Source organism: Terrapene carolina, unplaced genomic scaffold (assembly GCF_002925995.2).
Source record: "Terrapene carolina triunguis isolate 2854851 unplaced genomic scaffold, T_m_triunguis-2.0 Scaffold26, whole genome shotgun sequence".
Classification (NCBI taxonomy): domain Eukaryota; kingdom Metazoa; phylum Chordata; order Testudines; family Emydidae; genus Terrapene; species Terrapene triunguis.
In genome coordinates, this window is record NW_020664377.1 from 2,292,637 (window position 1) to 2,314,170 (window position 21,534).

General features: G+C 41.7%; 1 protein-coding gene across 6 annotated transcripts in view; it reads right to left on the minus strand.

Moving 5' to 3' along the window:
* The window catches only part of LOC113406346 (peripheral plasma membrane protein CASK), a 406,853-nt gene that overhangs the window by 94,054 nt on the left and 291,265 nt on the right, over positions 1-21,534 (minus strand). For all 6 annotated transcript variants that reach the window (XM_026650702.2, XM_026650698.2, XM_026650696.2 and 3 more), the window contains one exon: positions 7,057-7,178. In XM_026650702.2, the coding sequence (XP_026506487.1) occupies positions 7,057-7,178 (122 nt within the window). The remainder of the gene's footprint in view (positions 1-7,056; positions 7,179-21,534) is intronic.

Genomic DNA, 21,534 nt, shown 5'->3' on the forward strand with positions numbered 1-21,534 from the left:
AGCAACCCTGCCTTCCTTTCAGCTAGCCACATAGATGGAACATGTTCTGCTAAGATCCTCCCCCTAGGCAAAGCCATCATGCCAAAGTATTCTTTAAAACAACTAATCATTAGGGTAAAATCTGTGTCACACTGATGTAAAAAATAGCCATTCACGGATGTCTCCAAAATCAGTAACTACATTCATGCTGTGCCAATACTGCTGACATACATAATGCGCAATGCTTTGTGGTATCTACTTCATGAAAGTCAATAAAATACTTTAATCAACGTATTTGATAAGGTATCTAAAATCTGCCGGTAGAAATAAAAACCTGTTCCACTACATTAAATTGTGCCATGCTTTTTCATTAAATAACTTGTATTCTTTACTTATCTGTGTTACTTTTTTATTAATAATGCTACATTCATTATGACCTAAACTGGACATCAGAATCAGTCCATAAAGCTTTATATAGGCATAACAATAGGAATATCTGCTTGAATTGGATGCAGGAATGTGCTGCATGATTCATTAGAATTTGGAACATCACATTTCCAAAAGAGAGGGAGGGACATGTTTCCCTGCGTAATACAAGTGACACTGTCCAATCTAAAACCACTCTTACTCTTTAAAAAAATGAATCAAGTATTAAATTTGACTGTATTTTTGTACGTTTCCCAAAATGGTTGTTTTTCTCTCTCTATTGTAAACACATCTAATACTTTAGTAATGAATCATTGGGTTTTTTTGGAATTATCAAACTATTTCTGAAGAAATTAGTTTTGATTCTGTATGATTACTGACAACCATACAACAAGAACTATTTTGAAAGACCCTTCCAGGAGATGCCCTAGTGTTTTGCAGAACTGGGCCCAAAATGAGTGCAGGATCCTGATCTTTACATAAAAAGAACTGTTCCCTAGCAGAGACAAAAACCACATTAAAAAATACATCCGGTAGCTTTCCTGTTTTACACTTGTAATTTACTATCTGCAGGAAACAAGAGCTGAATTATACACTTTGTCGCATGTATCTAAATTGGTCACTACCAAAAACACCAATTTAAGAATTTTTTCCCTCTGAACTGTACACAAAAGTTTAGACACAAAAACTTAACTGGAATAGATCCATGTTGCTGTGGCATAGCAAATGTTGCACATGCTGTTTGTTTGAATTTGTATTTGATATTTTAGCTCACAAATGATATATACATGTCAGAGTTTGACAGATATTTACTTAGCAATGAAAAAAAAAGTTGAATTTCCACTCTCCACATTAGTGCTTCTGTTTATATCATAACATACTAGTCTATAGCTTATGTTCTGAACTTAGAAAACTATTGGAGAAAAAGTAATATTAAAAACACACACAAATAAGCTACTGTAACTAGACTTGTTGGTGATCTTTAAAGAGTAGGTGATCCAACAAAGAGTAGGTACAGTATACAGTTTAGGTTCTAGGAAAAATATGACCATAATCAAAAGGCTGCAGTTACAGTTCAGACATCTCAGTTCATAGATATATATTTTATGTTGCACAGATTATCCTGTAAATAAAAAGGAATAAAAAGGCATTTTTGTTTTTGAACTCCTTCGCCACTGGAATAAGCCTAAACAGATGAGTTTCTTAAGAACTGCAAGAAAAGCTTTTTCTTAATATAGCTTTTAAAATAGACATATATAAATGAACTCAAACAGTGGAATAGCAGAAAACACACTTTTCTGCTGTCCTGCCCATGAGTAACTTTATAAAGAAAGAATCCCCGCTTGATGTGTGATCTTTATTAGCTGAGAAACTAAAAGGAAAGGGATAATTTTCATTCCTTTGTACAGAGATCCTTCGTCTCTTTTGCCTTTAGAGAAGATTTAGTTTAGAAGTCAGGGAAGAGATTCCAATAGATAAATCACATGCTTAGTCTAAAAATAAGAACTACTCTTGAGAAAGAGGAGGAACATGTGAACAAATTTAACATATGGAAAAAGGCCAAGAAGTGGGAAGCAAAGTTTTTCATGCAACTGACATTTTGATTTGACAGTAAAAACTCTACAACAGATCCTAAAATTCTTACTCAGCAGAAGATAATGGGTCAGAGTTTGTGTTCTGGTAGTCTCACTGACCCAAATCATTCCAAGGAGAACAAACTCTTCCTCACAGACTGTCACTGAAACATAGAACATGACCTTCCCAGAGGCAAAATGGCATCATATCAATGCATGTCTACAAACTGCCTAACCTGCCTTACTGAAATAAAAATCTTACTTAATTTTTAAAAAAAGATTTTGTTCTGTGTTGTTTCAAGATTTTAAACTTTTATTAAATTTTTTGTTTTGTATGACTTGTGTCATCATGTCTCCCCAAAGATTTAGTAATGGGAGGGGTCTTTCTCTCCCTTATTCAACATATTCTAGTAAAATATTAAACTGCATTCTAGTACAATGGTGCTCTATTAAAACACTATCTTAATGTACCTTTAAATTGAACCTTTTCTGTCTCAGTCTCACTCACAGAACTACCCAGGCTTTTGAAAAAAAAACTTCTGAGAGACAAGAACACATGCTCAGGGCCGGCTCCAGGCACCAGCATAACAAGCAGGTGCTTGGGGCGGCCAAGGGAGAGGGGCAGCACCTGCGGCAATTCGGGGGCGGCAGGTCCCTCACTCCCTATAGGAGCGAAGGACTTGCCGCTGAACTGCCGCCGCCGATCGCGGCTTTTTTTTTTTTTTTTTTTGCTTGGGGCGGCAGAAATGCTGGAGCCGGCCCTGCACATGCTAGTCCTTTGCTGCATATAAATCTTATATAGCATTGGTTACACCATTACTAGAATGCTTGTCCAGTTTTGGACTTTAAAAAGGATGTCAAAAAACTGAAAAGGTTTCAGAAAACAGCCACAAGAATGATTCAAGGGTGGTCCAGATTATGAGGGAACTGCCTAATGCTCCTTGTAGCACTCTAGTACCTGATCCAGCAGTGAGGTGTTCCCTGGTTAAAAATAAAAAGGTCTCAGTACCACTTTTATTTATCTGTTACAAAGTTTGGCTTCCCCATTCTGCAAAAAGGTATGTAAACCAAGAAAACCTGTGATGGGGGTACATGTGGCCTGGAAGTTCATACTTAGGTCACCATATGTGTTACTGGACATGTAGGCATTCTCAGGTAAAATAGTTGCATCTAGTTGCATGTTCTGCCAACAGCTATATTCAGTAATAGACAGTCACCCACCTCACTATCACATCAGCATAAGGGCCAAGATCAGAGAGGACCTGGATATTTGGACTTTTTTCTCCAAGAATTTAAAGGGTCAGCATTTTAATAATCTAATTTTACTCTACCTCCCAGGACATAAGTTTTGGTATATATTTTTCTGGCTACTGATGTGCCCATAGGAAGATGGAAGAAACATACCTCCCACCAAAACAAAACACACCACTGTAAAACACAATTCTCCGATGGGGAGAGAATGGGAGCACAAAACAACGTGACAGAGGTTAGTCACATCATTTAACGCACTACTGGAAGGCATTCAGATAGTACAGTGACAAATTCAGCCAGCTCCTTATGTATTCCATTCCAGTGAAATATTAAACTGTATTACACTACTCAGCCACTAGTGGTACTGTGTAAAATACCCTATTTAAACGAACCTCAGCCATTCCTGGCAGAGCATTAAAGGATCTTATGATGGACACATCTGGTATGTAAAAACAAGCACTGTAGCCAGTCCATATCTGGTACAGAAGAACATCACCTGGTGTCAGGAGTAAACTAAGAACAGAAACAGAAGAAAAACAGCAACAAAGGTTGCAGACAAAAGGAAGAAAGATTGCAGGATCTCACCAACATACCTTTCTTCAATGCACCGAGAACGTCAGCTTTGGCAAACCTTCAGAATGGGCAGACTGGAAAAAATATTTTGCAAGATTTCGCTCTTCTACAAAGCTCCACAAGGAAACTGATGACATACAGATATCTTTTAATGTATCCTTTATACCTCAGAGAAAAGTGGTTTATGAAAAAGCATGTTTTCACCAGAAAAATCAAGAACCAGGGGGAAATGTTGAATGTTTTATAAGAGCTTTGCATACAATGGCTGAAAACTGATTTTGGGAATGCAAAACATGGAAATATCAGAGATAGGATGGTTATTGGGTTAACAGATAAAAGCCTTTCACAGCAACTACAAATGAAGAGAGATGTTACCCTAGCCGCCATAGCTTTACAGGTAGCAAAGCTGTCAGAATTAGTCAAACCACAGAACAAAAGACAGGAGCAACTTGAAAAACCTGAAGCTAGCTTAGAAGCTATAAACAGACACTTGAGTGTTAAAAGTTATTATCATAACACCCCTAACGCAAGGAGTGAGAACTCCCAGGTTAAGGGGGACAAACTCCAGACTACATGCACAAGTTGTGGAAAAAGTCATATCCATAGAGATGATGCACATCCAGGCAGAGGTGCATGGTGTAATAAATGCTTGAAATATGGATGTTTCGCTGCTGTTCGCCACACAAAAGAAATCAGGGAGTTGACTACTATTACAAACAATCCAGAGCCATTGTTTCTCTGATCTATCACTTGCAATGACATAGAGCCTGCCTGGAGAGTGAAACTGAATATTCATGGCAAGACTATTGACTTTAAAATTGACTCAGGAGCTGACATTTCACAGTCATGCCAGAAGGGACTTTCAATCACCTTCAACCCCTCCCAGAGTTAAAGTCACCTGACACAGGTCTGACTAGCCCTGGAGGTATTCTGAACTGCACAGACCAGTTCACCACAGAAACAGCTTATAAAGACTAAAACTGTGCATTCAGAGTGCAAGTGTTCAAAGGATCAAAGACCAACAATCTTTTCAGCCACAGTGTGGCAGCCATGATGGGCCTAGTGAGAAAGGAGAAAGAACTTGATGGAGGATTCGATTAGGGTGACCAGATGTCCCGATATTTCCTTGTTTGTCCCGCGTCCCGACCAATGTTAGGTCGGGACACTGGACAAACAAGCAAATACTCCGGAGCCCGGAAGTGCTCGCGCCCCCCCTTCCCCGACTCCGTCCCCTCCTTCCCCCATTGGCTCCCTCCCCGAATCCCCGCCTCTTCCCCAGGCTCACCATTCCTCCTTCCTCCCCAAGCTCTGGAGGGAGGCCCCGGAGACGCAGGGGGAGCGCGGGGCCAGGGTGAGTGAGAGTCCGGCCTGGCCCCGAGTGCAGGCAGGACGCAGTCGGGCGGTAGGGAGAGTAGGGGGGCGGCCCGTGGGGCTAGGCAGTGGCTGTTCTCCCCCCCTGGGCAGCGGGACTCGGGAGCAGCCGCTGCTGCAGCTCCCACTGCCGCGGGGGAGGAAGCGGCTGATGGCCAAGCTCGGCGGCTGCGGCTCTGGCAGCCCGGGCCCGAACTGGAATAGATTAGTTGGAAATGTATGTGAATTCAGAGGACATCACTACCTGGTCATTGTGGACTATTTTTCCAAGTATATAGAAACAACATACTTTAAAGACATAATATGTTGCCCACTTTGGTATTCCAGAACAACTAATGATGGACAATGAACTACAATTCACTGCAGCAAAATTTAACTCATTCCGAATGTTACCCGCTAGTGAATGGAGAGGCTGAGAGAGCTGTACAGGCAGCCAAGAAAATCCTAGAGCAGGAAGATCCATTCCTTGCTCTTCTCACCTAAAAATCAACACCCAATAGCAGCTACTTGATATAGTTCAGCACAGTCCCTGATGGGAAGACAACTGAGAACTACTGTTTCAACTTTGAAACAGAATCTATCTCCAAAGTGGCCCAATGTGAAGAGAGTAGCCAAATCAGATAAAAAGGCAAAAAGAGCCTATAAACACTTTTACAACAGATAACACTCAATCAGAGAACTGCCAGCTCTCGAAACTGGTGACCATGTTCATGTCAAACTGGATGGAGAAAAAGGAGGGACAACTTCAGCTGTTGTAAAGAAAAAGACCACTGCCCAGATCATATGTGATCGAGACCAACAGTGGAGAGTTCAACAGAAACTGCTGATATTTACAATTTGTTCCTCAGAAAGAACAATCAGCAGAAAAAAATCTACAGATGGTGGATGCAGAACAAGATGACGACTCAGATTCCAAACTGACCACAGCCAGTTGTTGCAACTAATGGACAGCCAGGTGACTCAAGGTGTTACATGTTAGGGTTGTGTAATTAGAAAACCAGTATGATTCAGAGACATTTGAGAGATTGATTCATACTGAACCTCAAAGACAGCGTGATAGCGTAAATATTGTAAATGGTAGGAATGTAGAGCTTAAAGGAGGAGGTGTAATGGAATGCTAAACTGTATTACCCTGTTCAGCCACTACATGGCTCTGTGTATAAAATACCTTAGTTAAACGAACCTCAGCCATACCAGACAGAGCATTAAAGGATCTTATGATGAACACACCATGGCATGCAAGTCCATATCTGGTACAGAAGAACATGAGACCTGACATCCAATGACCTGCAGAAGTTTCATTTAAAGTATTGAGACTACCACCTGGCTTGTGCAAGTAAGTTTAATCTTCTTATGAATGAAAAGGCTTTGCTCCACTTCCTCATCTGTTAGGGAATCATTGTCCTAAGCAAATACTGAGACTTTGGTAAAAAGGTCTCAGAATACATCACTTTAAAAAGGAGTATAAATCTGCATAATTCAAATTTTGAATACAAAATAGAAGTCAGATATCAACAAAAGAGCCACGTTCTGTGAATCAGAATATTTTTAACACTATACCCATTTATTCAATGTGTAAACTCACAAACCAAGTCATTAATCACGCGTGCAAAAATCGCATTTTTAAAACTCACACTATGCAGTATGATAAACTATAATATAGTTGTATTTTAATATCAAGTTTTCCTTGAATCATTTCTTACATTTACCACTTATTAAATTCATATATGTTCTTGTTTGTAACAAAGTCAAAAAGTAAGCAGGATACACAAAAAAGAAGCAAATACTACACAGTGAATTTAAAATTCCATCAAAAATGAAGAGAAATATTTAGCTATTAAAGAAGAAAATATATTCAAATTTCTACTGTAAAAATACTTACATCTAGTAGTGTGTGAAGATGCTGATCCTGAAAAACACTGTGTAGAAAATCTAAATCTTTTTCACTGCAGTCTGTAAGCGCATGAATTTCCTCCAGGCTGTCCAGCACCTGTGAGACTGCTCCTGCAGGCAAACAAGCAGAAAATAAACCAATAGAGCAAAGACTCATGGTAAACTGACCTTTGGAACTGGAATCTTTCACTTCATTCACTGTGACTATCTAAAACAGGATTTTAAAAAGGCTAGAACTTTTATTGACGAACACACTGAATGAACTTAATGTTATTTAATAGTACAGTATACATCTTCATTTATTCACAAGCAACAGTTTAAGAGAGCTTTAAGAATGTCTTTGTATTTTTAAAAATCAGATAACAATAGGGATGGATGTTTAGGTGAATTACCAGAATGCTCAACCTGCATTTGCTTCATCTTACAACCTACAGTTCATCTTGAATTTTTCTATAATTAGCTGAAAATATAATTAGCTGAAGATTTGACACTTTATCCAGCTGTTTATCTAGAAAAAAAGTGTATGAACATAAACTGTGAACCGGGAAATGAGGAACAGCTGAATAATCATTGGTAAATTTCTAAATCTCAATCACTTGCATTGTCATTCTATATTTCCCTCATTTCTCCTCAAAATGTTCATTTATGCTGCTTGCTTTTATAGTCTTATTTGCCAACATACAGTAGTGAACATAAAAAAGTCTGAATTTTTAAAATGTATATTCAATTAAAAAAGGGTTGTCTTAAAAATTTCTCTTCTTCCGTAATGTTAAAAATCAATTAGTCCAGCTTTTTTCTCCTAAAAATATCCTTGAAAAACTGGGATCATTCATATTAGAACATGCAAAAGACTACTATAAGAATTTCTTGGCTCAATGGACAAAAAGTGGCAAAAGTAAAGGTATAAGGAACCTCATATCACAGTAAGTGCAATTCTTAACATAAGATTTTTCCTTACAGTTTTCCATGCAAGAGAATGGTGAGAGGATTACATTGTTCACTTTTTGAAATAAATGGAAGATATTACTTTGTAATGGCTTATCAACAATCCCTTGATGTCTGAAAGTTCCAGACCGCCTTACCCTGTCCAACAATACTTGCATCTCCCATCCATCCATCCATCCGTCTGAACAACTGTTTTTTTGTTTCTTGTTTTTTTTGGGGGGGGGGTAGGTGGGTGGTGGTGGAGGGGAAATCCACAACCCCCAAGGATTTCTCCCCCACCATAAATCTGGAAAGTGAGTGATTAAAGATGTGCAGATGGCTCCTCTGACACCCCAAATCAATGCATGTGTGTTTTATTCTACTTAGGCTTTTAAACTATGCCTTCTGCCATGGTATCTAAGTGTCCATCTTGCCATGCTACTGAATATGTGCTCCCCCCACACTTGCCTGCAAAAGAGTTGAGGCAACAGAGCAGCATGGTCGCAGGCATCAGAAAACTATTTCTGCATCTTCTACATCAGAAAAAATGATGGATTTACCACAAAAAGAGTTTGGAAATTGGGTTTGAAGTCTTATGAGATTCAAGATCTCTCATTAGAATACCTGGTTTCACAAGAGCCAGAAATACTGTGAAAGTAGCCCCTCTCATATTATTTCCACTTTTCCCCCAAACTAGAAAATGGAGAGATGAACGAAAATTAGAAGCACACAATGTTAACTCGGTTTTATCAGACCCTAAAAAATGGTTGAGATTTGAGAGAGTTATTGAGGAACTGTAACGGGGTCTACAAATCCCATACTGAGCATAGACAGTCTCCTGTTTACAAGCAAGCCGCTTGATCACACCCCTACGCAGCTGCTAGAGCTGCCAATCACAGAGCTGCAGCCAATAGAAGAAACAAGGCCTGCTATAAACGGGAGAGTACAGACAAGGAAAGGGAGACAGAAGGGCCTGGGATAGCAAGGTCGTGACAGCCTTATACGAGGCTGCCTCCAGGAGACCGAAGGGTGACTACAAGCCCAAAAAGTGAAGGGCTGACAGGATTAATTAGAGATGAGGGTCCAGGAACTGACTTGACAGAGCAAACTAAGGAGGGCCAGTCAGGAGAAACTGAGGCCCATCGAGAGACCACCCCAAGAGGTGGTGACAGGAAGGTTCGGGTGGATTTTTATTTTATCTGAATTAGTTCACCCATCCCTAGAAAGAGTCAGTCTTTCGTTTTACCATATGGAAAGCACCCTTAAACATTTTAAAACAAAACAATTGTTATCAAGGTGGTGGAGCAGGACCCAGGCCTATCTACACTAGGAAAATAAGGACTCTTACCACTCCACCAGTGCAGCTCCACTGGTACTAGAAACAGGGTTCAGGTATTTTTACCACCATTTTATCTAACCATTTATTTCTGGCTTTTTGGAGAAGGTTAAGATTATGCTCCTGGAGATAATGAGTGGAAAGGAACTTTCTGTAGGTGATTCACTGGGAGGCTGAGTTGAGTTAATTTTAGTTTGTGTTTGAATGTTTGTTTTTTTAACGCTGCTGGCTTATTATGCTATTGTAAGATAGATTTAGGTCCCCTGATTATTACTTTTATAGATCTTTTAATATTACTTAAATTTAAAGAAAGAAATAAAACAGATAAATATCACTAGAACCTGAATCCTATTTACAATACATTTTCCATAATTACTACATCCAGTGGAGTTACACTAGTGCAGAAGTACAGGCCCCAGTTTTCCTAGTGTAGACGTAACCTGTGTGCTACAGCTATCCTCCATCAACAACCTTGATCTACATTGTCATTAGAGCGCTGTAGGAACAGGAATTTCTGTCATGTGGAAAATTTCTCATGTCTGAAATTCTTGTCATTCAGAATTAGAACAAAAGTTGGACATGTGAAATTTTCCATGGAAGGGTCTGTAATGGGGCATACAAGGCAGGACGGGGTTAATGGGCTACAGAAGGCCAATTAGCCCCAATTAAAACACCTATAGCAGGAAGTAGGCCTCCAGGGAGGGGCTTAAAAAGAAAAGCCCTGCTCATTTGGAAGGGGCAAGCAGAGAGAGCAGATGGAAAGCGCCGTGGGAAAAAAAGGCTAGGTAGGCCCAGGGACTGGGGAAGACTTATGCCTAGTAGAGCTACCAAAGGAATTTAGTTTATGTTGCTTTATACTTGTTTTGGACTTTGAATGCCCTGGAAAGGGTAGAACTGTTAGAGACCTAGCCTGAAAGCTGAGTCTTTGTAACCCAGAAGGTAGAGGGTAGGGAGAGCAGGACCAGCTGGGAAACTGAAGCAAGTGCTTGCTGTACCACACAATGCCAGAAGGGAGCGCTCTGGTAAAGACACGCAATAACACATGGTGGAGAATGCAAAGTAGTTGATCAGCCCTTGAAATTGAGGGGAAATTGAAGCTTGCGAGTACTGACTGACACTCCTCCCAACCTGGGTAATTGGGAAAGATGCTGGAGGTGGTACCACTGGTAACTGCAGCAGCAGTAGACAGCCATGCTACAGTGGCAGCAGGAACAGCACAAAAAGACGCAGATGCTGCTCCTGCAATTGATAGAGAGCCTGGAGAAACAGCAAGAGGTACAATTTGCCACTCAACAGCCGTCGCAGGAGGCCCACTTCCAGCAACAAGAGTGGTTGCAGAAGCAGCTTGGCCAAGTTGCTCCGGGGGCTTTGGCTGGTACTGGAGAGAGTAGCTTGGGCAAACTGGTCCCTCGCCTGTCAACAACGGTGGGGCCAGAGCCTGACCAGGAGGTTCTTTCTCTGTACCTTTGAACAAGTGGCCAGTGCAGTGGGCTGGGAAGAGTCTACCTGGAAGCACCATTCTGGATGTGTGAGATGCAAGCAGCCTACTGCATAATGACTGACAAACAGGCAGGCTCCTATCCTGTGATAAAGGCTGTTCTCTTGGATAGATGGGGACTGACAATGGAAGTGTACCAGCTTGTTTCTGGGTTGAACCATTCCTGCAGAGAGCACGACCAAGGGTACTGGCTCAGAGGTTATGGGCATAATCATCATGCAGCGAAATCCCAGAGACCTGTTCCACAGGGAAAATTGTGGACCAAGTGGTCCTAGGACAGTTCTTGAAGGTTCTATCCATGGGAGCCCAAAACTGGGTAAGGCAATTCTAGCTTGCCTCAGCAGGTGTGGCCCCTGAGTGGGAAGAAATCTCTTCTGAGGCCAAAGGAACCAAGTGGCCTGAACGGTATGGCAGACTAGGAGTGGCCCCTAGGGGAGACCAGAAGAGGAGAGATCCCAATCTAGGGAATTGCAGGATAGACCTCAATGGGAGAGGGTCCCTGAGTAGCCCAAAACGGGTGGATGCACAGGAGCTACCAAGGCTCCAGTCACTCCTACAATCTAGCAGAAGCACGTCTGGGTGTGGTCAAGGAAGCAGGGCTGCCGGGGGGGGGGGGTGGGGGGGGGAGGGGGGAAGTGGGGCAGTTTGCCCCAGACCCCACAGGGGCCCCCACGAGAATATAGTATTTTATGGTATTGCAACTTTTTTTTATGGAAGGGGCCCCCAAAATTGCTTTGCCCCAGGCCCCCTGAATCCTCTGGGCGGCCCTGCAAGGAAGTCCAGTGGTGTGCTTCAGATGCTCAAGCATAGGAATATCAGACAAGAATGTGATTACCTGGGATGTTTTTACAGGCATATTTGTGCCCTTCGGTCCTCTCTGAATGGCAATGGGACTCAGCGGTATGTGGTACCAGTTTGGCTGCAGGCATGTCTGTGGAATATCTCATGAACTCAGGTTGCAGGCACACTCTTGTTTGTGGAAAATGGAGCTTTGGTAAAGAGGATGGACTGGCATCTGCCCATGCATGTTGCTTGTGGCACATGGTGCGACAAATGTCTACCACCACCCATGGCAGAGGTTCAGCTGGGAGTACAGGGCTGGAGAGGTTAGCTATATATTGGGGTAGTAAAGGATCTTCCCTGACTTATGAGCTTTGGAAGTGACTGGCAAGGTTTCCCAACCCTGATGTAGAGAAAAGTAGCACCCAACCTGGTGGAGAGGAAAGATGTCATGAATCCAGAGCAACAGTTTAGAAAATCAGTGGCCCATCGGAAGAGGAGTGGAGGAAGTGGGAGGTTCAAGTTGAGACAGCTGATAGGGGCAGAGAAAAAACCCTTCATCATCTTAAAAATGTACAGAAACAGCTGAAAGATTATCAACATAAGCACCTCCCAGTAGAAGATCACTAAACAGATGACAAAACTAAAACAAGAGTTAGCACGATCTAGAGTCTAAACCAGGGGTGGGCAAACTACGGCCGCAAGCTCCCACTGGGGAGCTGGGTCGGGGGGCCAGACCATGCGGCTCAGAGGAACAGGAAGACTTTATGTTACTCTATACTTGTTTTGGACTTTGAGTGCCATGGAAGGGGTAGAACTGTAAGAGACCTAGCCCTCAGGCCAAGTCTCTGTAACCCAGAAGATGTTGGAGCATGGGCAGAGCAGCACAAGGCCTTGTGGAAAATTAAGGCAAGTGGTTGCTGCACCAGACAGGGCATGAAGGGGTGCTTTGGTAAGGACACGTAGCAATATGGACCTTTCCAAAAAACATCTGTTGGGAATTATTTGAAAATTTCTGTCTCAGCTCCCTGGCAGCCTACAGGGGGTTGTTGAGGAGCCTAAGGAGATGGGTGGGCAAGCAGGCAGGAAAGGAGGCAGGCAGGCTAGATTGTCTGGTTTCCATGAAAACTTTCAACATAATCTACATGTTCTGGTGAAATGTTCCAATAATGCAGAACTAGCATTTTCTGACAGAAAACTGTTCAACTGTAAAATTTTCAATTAGCTCCAACTGTCATACTGCCATACAAATTGGAACCTGTAAGATCACTTCCATCCCCTTGGCTGCTCCAATGCAGAAAAACACTTAAACACAAGCTGAAGTACTTTGCTGGATTAGGGCTTAGATGACTAACGGGTTTGTCGATGTTCGGTTTCTATGAAAATATCCAGGTGTGACTGTGCAGGAAAGGCTGTAATTCTCATGTGATATTGTTAGAAGAGCCTTCTGTACCTCTAAACTAAGAATGGTTACATGCCTTAAAGTAACTGTGGTTCTTTGAGATATTGTAGTCAGTGTGGATCCCACTTTAGGTGCACATGTGCCTCATGCTTGCAAGATCAGATTTTTTTTAATAGCAGTGTCCACTGGGTCTGCTCATGCGCTCCATACTTTCATTTGAGGGCATAAAAAGGCAGGGTGGCTGCAACCCTCACTCAGTTTTCTTGCACTTCAAAGCCTGTGTTGCTCAGGACTCCAAAAAGCAGGGATGGAGGTCAGGTTGTGGGATCCATACTGACTACATCTCAAAGAACCACAGCTACTATAGAGTAAGTTAACCATTCTTTCTTCTTTGAGAATATGTCAGTATAGCTCCCACCATGTGTGACTGGAAAGCAGTATCCCCTCTGGATTGTGGGATTAAGATGCGCCAGTCTCAGTCAAATGATGACTGGAGTACTTCTCTCCCAAATTTGGCATAAGAACTAGTCACCATATCATGAGTGTAATGCTTGTAAAAGTCAGCTTTATACATCTCAGATACTGACACATTTATGAAGCAGGCTGAAGACACAGCCTGTGTCCCAGGGAGCGCACCCTGACATTCACTAGCTAACTGTTTGTAGGTGGAAATACTTTGTGACCCACAAAGAAATTCTCTGTGATGAGATCTGGCTTGACCTTTTGACGAGTCAGATATAGCCAGAAAGCAATGAGGAGACAGTCTAAAGGACTTGTTCCTGCCCAGGTAACAGAGCAAGACTCTGGGAATGTCCAAAGAAAAGTAGCTTCTTTTCTTCCTGAAGCCACAATTGATGCCGGGGCGGACTGGAATGTTAATCATAGAAGATTAGGTTTGGAAGAGAACTCAGGAGGTCATTTAGTCCAACCCCCTGCTCAAAGCAGGACCAACCCCAACTAAATCATCCCAGCCAGGGCTTTGTCGAGCCTGACTTTAAAAACCTCTAAGAATGGAGATTCCACCACCTCCCTAGGTAACCCATTCCAGTGCTTCACCACACTCCTGAATAAACGGATTCAGATGAAACTCCAGGACTCCTTAGGGATGAACTTGGAGTGCTGTCTCATTACCATCTTGTCCCTACTAAAGGATGTGTGAGGAGATTTGACTATGAGGAGCGTGGCACTTGCTGACATTCAATGCTGAGGTGACGGCCACTAGAAAGACGTTTGAGGGTAGGGTGATATAATCAAACAGTCCAACAGCAGCTTGAATGGAAGCTCTAAGAGCTTCAGGAGGAAGATGTTGAGATTCTACGTAGGAATTAAGTCTCTAACAAGTGAGCAAGTATTCAGAAGGCCCTTGAGGAATCTCAATACTGACTAACGCCATTCCTGCCACAAGGGTGCCTGAGCCCTATCGGGAGGGCTGGCAGGCCTTTCAGTGATGTCAACCTTGGTCCTCAGAGGAAAGGTTTTTTGCTTGAAGGGGGTGAGAACGTACAGCCTGGCGATGGAGAGAACAGCTAGACCTCCCCATAGGCAGTGCTGAGGAACACCGTGCTCTCTATGCATCCGAAGAAGTGAGGTTTTTACCCACGAAAGCTTATGCCCAAATAAATCTGTTAGTCTTTAAGGTGCCACCAGACTCCTTGTTGTTTTTGTAGATACAGACTAACACGGCTACCCCCTGATACTTGACACCGTGCTCTCAGTAGCAGGGTCTGTATTGGTACTGGCAGCTGTCTCGGTACCGATGACAGTCATGTTTTCTTGGTGGCTTATCTTCTGTTATGGCTATCAATGCCAAGGGCTGCATTGCCGGAGTCAATGCAGGCTCACCAGCCCTCAATGCCATGTGGGGCTTGGTGGCTTGGTCTCCTGCGGCTTTAGGTGGTCTATCTTTATGGGATGATACTGAAATGTGCCTGGTGTGTCTGCCTCTTTGTTTGGAGCAGCCCATTTGGTGTCAGACTTCAATATCAGAGGTGTCTGTGGCATGGGTATGGTCTGATTTGGTGCCGGGGTATCAGTGCTGATGTTCGTGTTTGTGCCAGGTCTTTCCTTGGCATCATCTTCTCTGCACTTGTCTTCAGAGTTGCTTGTCTGCGAGATGGTGTGCTGGATGAGCCTGGCTTTTCTGCTACCTGGACTATGGAGCTCGTCTCCGCAGGATCTGAAGATACCTATATAGATTGCTCCAAGAAATGAAGATTCCACTGTGTGTCTTCCAATTTGTAGGTTCTCATGGAGAATGAAAGGCACACTTAACGTCTACTCAGTATGTGGGATTCTCTTAAGCAAAAGAGCTGCTGCTGTATCCATCTTTGAATGGAATTAGCCCACTGCAGGACAGGCAGGGCTTGAAACCCAAAGGTTTTGAATCTGCCATTTTGAGAAATCCCGTGTGTGTGTGTGTGTGGGGGGGGGGATGCAGTACTGGGGATCTGAGTATCAATCTTCAGTCCAGATGCATTGATATTGTTCACAGTAGGTGCATGTCCAAGAATCGGAAGACTTCTGAGGGTTTTTTATGAGGGGTTTAAAGAAATTTAGCCAAAGCAAAGACCTAGTGTGTCAGACGTGCCAGTTTGTGCCCCCCTCTGCCCTTTATGCCCTCGTACAGGAGCATGAGTTGGCACAGAGTGCATGAGTGGCCCCAACAGACATGGCTATTAAAAAAAAATTTGATCTCATGCACGAGATGCACGTGGTGCACCTAAAGTAGGATCTACATTGATGCATACTCGAAGAAAAAAAAAATGATTAACATTTATTTGAAAATTTCAAACCCTTTCTCTGGTAATACCAACTTTTCTGTTAAATAGCGAGCAGATAAACATTTTACTATAGAAAAGTGAACAGTGTTTTCTTCATTAACCCAATGATTTATTTTACCTTTTACATCCAGTTCAGCAACATTTAAGCACATGCTTAACTTTAAGCATGTGTTTAAGTTTAATTGAATTCCACATTCTTAAGTGATTTGCTGGATTTGGGCCTGAATGGGGTAGGCACAGAAGGATATGCCATACTTGTACTTCTGCTGCTAGAAGAGGATATAAATATTTTAATAAAGAGGGTGATAAGGAGAACATTCATTTCTATTCATCCAGGTCAGGAACTCTATTTCCAACAATTTTATTTTAAAAAGTAGACCCTTCCAACTGTGCACTAGGGTGGTATCCTTATAATAACTGTGACACTCTGCCCCATATTCATCATAGTGGTATAATTATGATATGATTATGACATAATTATGATGCATCTTGTGCAAATGTGTCATGTGAAATGTCTATGGAAAAGTTATGATTTGTGAATATGATTATTCTATTTGTATGAATGTATCATTTTTGTATCTGGAGTTATGAATATTGACTATATTTCTATATCTAATGCATTTACTGCTTGGTAACACTCAAAGGTTCACTTGCATTCAGGCTAGTCAGCACATCATGAATGGCCTACTCAAGTGGAATGACCCATCAGCAAAGACAATGGGCCACGGAAAAGGCTTGTCCTTACCTGGCAACGCTTCAGCCAGCCTATGAATAATGGCTGCTATGACTCAGCGATGCATGCAAGGGCAAGTGACCAGACCACATGATACTGAACTCCATTTTGGTACCTGTATTTTTCCACAAACTGGGCTGGGAACCCGGCTTAGAACAAAGGGGTTCCCGCCATATGGAAAAACTATAAAAGAAGGAAGTGACATCACCAAGGGGCCTCACTTTCTCAATACCTAAAGATACCTTGGAGGAACAAAGACTTTGAACTGGGGAAGTGCTGGTCGCAGGCAGGAAAGAAGGAAACCCTGCCTGTATATGAAACATCAACAAATTGCTTGCACTATCTAACTGGGTGCAACGCTGATTCAAATTCTGTTGTTCAAATAATTCACTTATTTCTGAATATAAGGGGTTTCAAAACCTAATGCTTGCACTAACCCACTGCTAATCGTTACTAGTTGGAATATTTTTTTCTTTGGGAAAAAAAAAGTATCTTTTGCCTCTCTTGTTATAATTCTATCCTGATTCTACCTATGTATAGTAAGTCTACAAAAACTTTACTTCCTATAAGTTTGATTTTTCAAAAGCTTCCAGCTCTTTCTCCCATCACTTTTGCAGCTTATTCACATAGAATCTTTTGTCCTTTACCCTACTTGGACAGTGAAAAGGAATTTCAATTGTAACCTGGTCAGTGATTTCTTCATAGTTATTTCCTATATATTACATAATTATATACAAAAAGCTAATGGAATGAGAAGTATTTTAAGTACAGAAACAAACACACACAGGTAACTTAGGCTCCCACAACCTTAACTCTGTCTCCTTGCATGTTTGCATTACAATGGGTACTTTCATTATTTGGTTATGCAGTATATATGAATATAGTGCTACAAAATAATATATATAAAAACCTCTAGAATTACAGAAAAGCATATAGTTTAAATATACACAAATACCCACATCCTAGACCCCAGCATGCAGCCCGAGTGGCTGGGCTGTACATCAGAGGCAGAAGAAAAAGTCCTTCAAACTTAACAGTGCAGTCCTTAGTGGAAATACTGGCCCTAACTCTGCCTCTAAAGAGTCACTTTTCTTAAAACCAATACTTTTCTGTTGCTCTGGCTAGTCTCAACCCTTGCGTATTTCAGATTTAATGATACTGTGACCAAATACAAGGCCTGAAAGAAGCAATACAAATCCTAGAGGGAAGCTAATCCCAGAGTCCTCAGGCAGGGGAGAAACTTGCTGGTGAACTGGGGTGGGGAGTAAAGAGGGAGGCAGACATAGGAATCTAACCTAGAGTTCACACCAGAATTGGAGGAGAAGATTGTCCAAGTAACTTCTGGCCTAATAATCTTTTTGGCCATTTAAAAATACAAGCGCTTCCAGGGGCCTCAGAGGACCCTGGACCGCTGCTGAAAGTTGCTCCCCCTCCCACACTGAAATCTGAAATAACACCTCTGTGCTGCTGTGGCGTGAGCGCAGGGCAGGCTTTGCAAAAAACACACAGGGCCTCCCTCCCACCACTGGAGGGCAGGGCCCCGACTCCCCCACCCTTCTGGGTCTATTTACTGGATCACAACATGCCATCAAAGTTTAAAAATTGGTTCTGAGCCCAAAAGGTTTGGGACTTTTGGACTGGACCAGACGATTTATCTAATGGTCCCTTCTGGCCTTAAAATCTATGGAAAAAACTCAATTCTACTCTTGCACAAGCAGGAACAGAATCCAACTCGTTGTCTGTTACCTATGCTGACTCTGCAGGGCTAACAAATAAAAAGCAGTATCAACATACTCTTCTCATTAAAGGCAGTGGATAGATTGGCAAGCGCTAAGAGGATCCACCCCCAATCCACTTACACTGCTACACCCTTTTGAACTAAAAGAAAGCTAGCTAGGGGACAGCTGAGTCCCCATCTGGATCTTCAGCATCACTATCTCCTCCTCTTCTTCATTGTAAGCCTGGCCCCTGAACTTCACAGGAGCTCAGAAAGACAGCGTGGAGCATCAGCTCACTATGTGGCATTAAGAGGGATCTTCACTCTACAGCAGCTGTGTGTGTAAGTGCACGGAGTGACTCTACGGTGAGCAAGTGGCAGGTGTAGGCGCATAGTGACCATGGGATGAGGTATCATAAATGTGTATTACACAGCACATACTGTAGTTGTGTAGTTGCTGTTGAGAAGGTGTCATAGAATGAAATGACTGGGAAACACAAGGTTCAGCGTGGGGAGAGACCTAAAGGGGTAGACAGAGGGTGAGTGTATGTGAAGAATATTACATGGGGAGTGTAGACAAAAAGTTGAAAAGGTGGAGAGGCAAGTAATAAGGGGTGTTGAGAAGCAGCATGGGGTTGAAATTAAAAAAAGGGGATGAAAAATAATGATGACAGGTGGAAACATGGGGAGCAGCAGGCAGAGAGGGAAAAGTGAATGAGGAAGAGAAAACGGACATGTTGGGGAAGATGGAGAGAACTCAGGAAGGGAAAGAGAAAGAGGAGCATGGACAATGTAAGGAAAGAGATGAGGGAGGAAATGAAGGGAAAGGGAGAAGAAAATAGGTAGCAGTAGGAATACAGGAAGAGCTGAGTATAAAAATAGAAAGGAGGAGATAAAGAAATATGATGATCATAGGAACACAAATGAGAAAGAGGCGAAGGGATAAAAGAAATGAATAAAGAAACACGAAGAAAGGAATTAAAGCAACAAAAAGAAAAAAACCATTTATCTTAAAGATATAAAAATATATTAATTTAAAAAAATCTTTGGCTCTCCTCCTCTCTGTGAGATCCATGCAGGGCCTCTCCACTAAGTCTTGCTAGTTCGTTTTTTTTTTTTTTTTCTTAAATTTTACCCTAAATGACGACTCACCCAGGGATAGCATGAGACACAGAGGGAGTCGATATGTTGGGTTAGAAGGTGCAGCATTTTACACAATCACTTTTCACAGCTGTGCCACACATTAACAAGCAGCACAGCCACAAGCAGCAAAGTTATTTATAAAATGTTAATTTAACTATTCTAAACAAGTCCTTCCTACCACATCCCCTGTATGAAGTCATGCCTCTTTCTTCCTACTACAACCACAAATGAGCTCCCCCCTTCTGGCTGCTATGAGGGTAGTCTTGCTCTCGCTCCTGTTAGCTTGCTGGAGGGAAGGCCACTCTCCCGGCTGTTTGGCTGCTGGGGGAGGAATCTCTACCAGCCTTTCCACTCAAAATATATGGTGGTGGTGGGGTACCAAGAGATTTCTTCTCTTCCTTCCTGCATTGTGTGCGGGTGGTGCTTGGAAGCTAACAGAGGTCTGGGAACTCTGAAGTAGTGTGGCAGGTCAGTTCAGGGGGAAAACAATCCACAATGAGAGAGTGGGCTTAGGGAAACTGGGACATAAGACCATTATCTAAATCTGGTTAGGTGGCAAAAATAATTGATGACCCCAAAATTTTAATACTGTGCTGACACCAACATTTTTAACTGCAATTTGAGATTTGGAATTTGTTCCCTCTGAATTTGCTGTGGTTTGGGTTGGAACCACTCTCTCAGTGATGCAGGGGAACTAGAACTTCACTCCCTCATCCCTGCAAAACTTATTTGTTCTGACCAATCTCATCTATTTGCAGGTTCTGGAGGCACTTGGGTTTCAGTCTCTCTCAAAGCATGCAGTTAATTTCTAACACAAAAAACCCTCCCCGTTCTTTGATATGATTTTTTAAATATATAAACATATATGGCATATAGGCAGATTAGTTTTATACATATACACAAATGTATCTACATATACTACATAACACAGCAACATAAAACAAAACAAAAAATTCTATCATGCAAAGTCAGTAAAAAATGTCATTTAAAAATATAGGTCTAGTACTATAATAAATAACTGCTATTCAGGGAAAAATCCAGTATTCCCTGATAATTTGGGAATCAAGCTACAAAAGTTAGACATTTTCTCCTTTTCTTAATAACACTTAATGGCATTTTTATTTGGGCTGTAAACTAGAGTTTATATTTTATAATATTATAAATACTAACAATTTTTAATACTGCCTCTAAATTAATATATCACATTTTACTGGAATAAATTTTAATATTGATTGCTCAGCTTTGAAAAGTTATGGACAGAGTTACTACCATATGCATGGGCTGTTCTAATTTTCTTCTGCAGGCAGTATTAAAACTGAAGCATGACAAGCTAAGGAGAAAAAACCTGAGTTTTAAACATGCACAGCCACACACTTAAAACAGAATGATAAGCCTTAGAGGAAAACAAAGGGATACCTACTTTCTGCTGCTAGAAGTCCTAGTAGGAAGGCAGCATTTGGACAAACAACAACAGTATGAAGATTTCAGAACAAGCAAGTTATAAAGCTGCAACTTGGCACACTAATTTAGCCACAAATAGTATGAACAAACTCAACACTTTTTTTTTTTTTTTTTATAAACTTTGTATGTGAGACAAATGGCACTTGAAAAAAACATTTGGGATTGGGCAGGTAGCACATTTGCACACTGTCAGGTATCTGAAACTCCTATATTCGGACACTGGCTGAAAATGAAAATCCTAACAAACATTTATACTGTACAGGACATCAGAAAAAAGATCAAGTAAAATTCTCAGTGAGTGGAGAACCGTTACACTTTCTCCTTCAATTTCTATGATTTCCTTCCCCTTTCAAAACTTTTTATGATACACAGAAGCAAGTAAGGCAAGAAAAGACAGTCAGACTTTGTAATTGTATTAATATTATATTTACTATTATCACTTGAATTTTTCAAACATTGATGATTAAAAAATGGTTAACTAAAGAATTTGAAAAATTGGTGATGATGATTTAGCAGTGCTAACTATATTATATACCTGGTAATGATGGAGACCACTAGTATTTGAACTGCAGACTAAGACCTTAGCCTAGAAACACTTATGCAATGAGTAGTTCCATAGAGTTCCATGGGACTACTCAAGTGCATAAAATTACTCACATGCATATGTGCAGCACTGGAGCCTAAATCTAACCA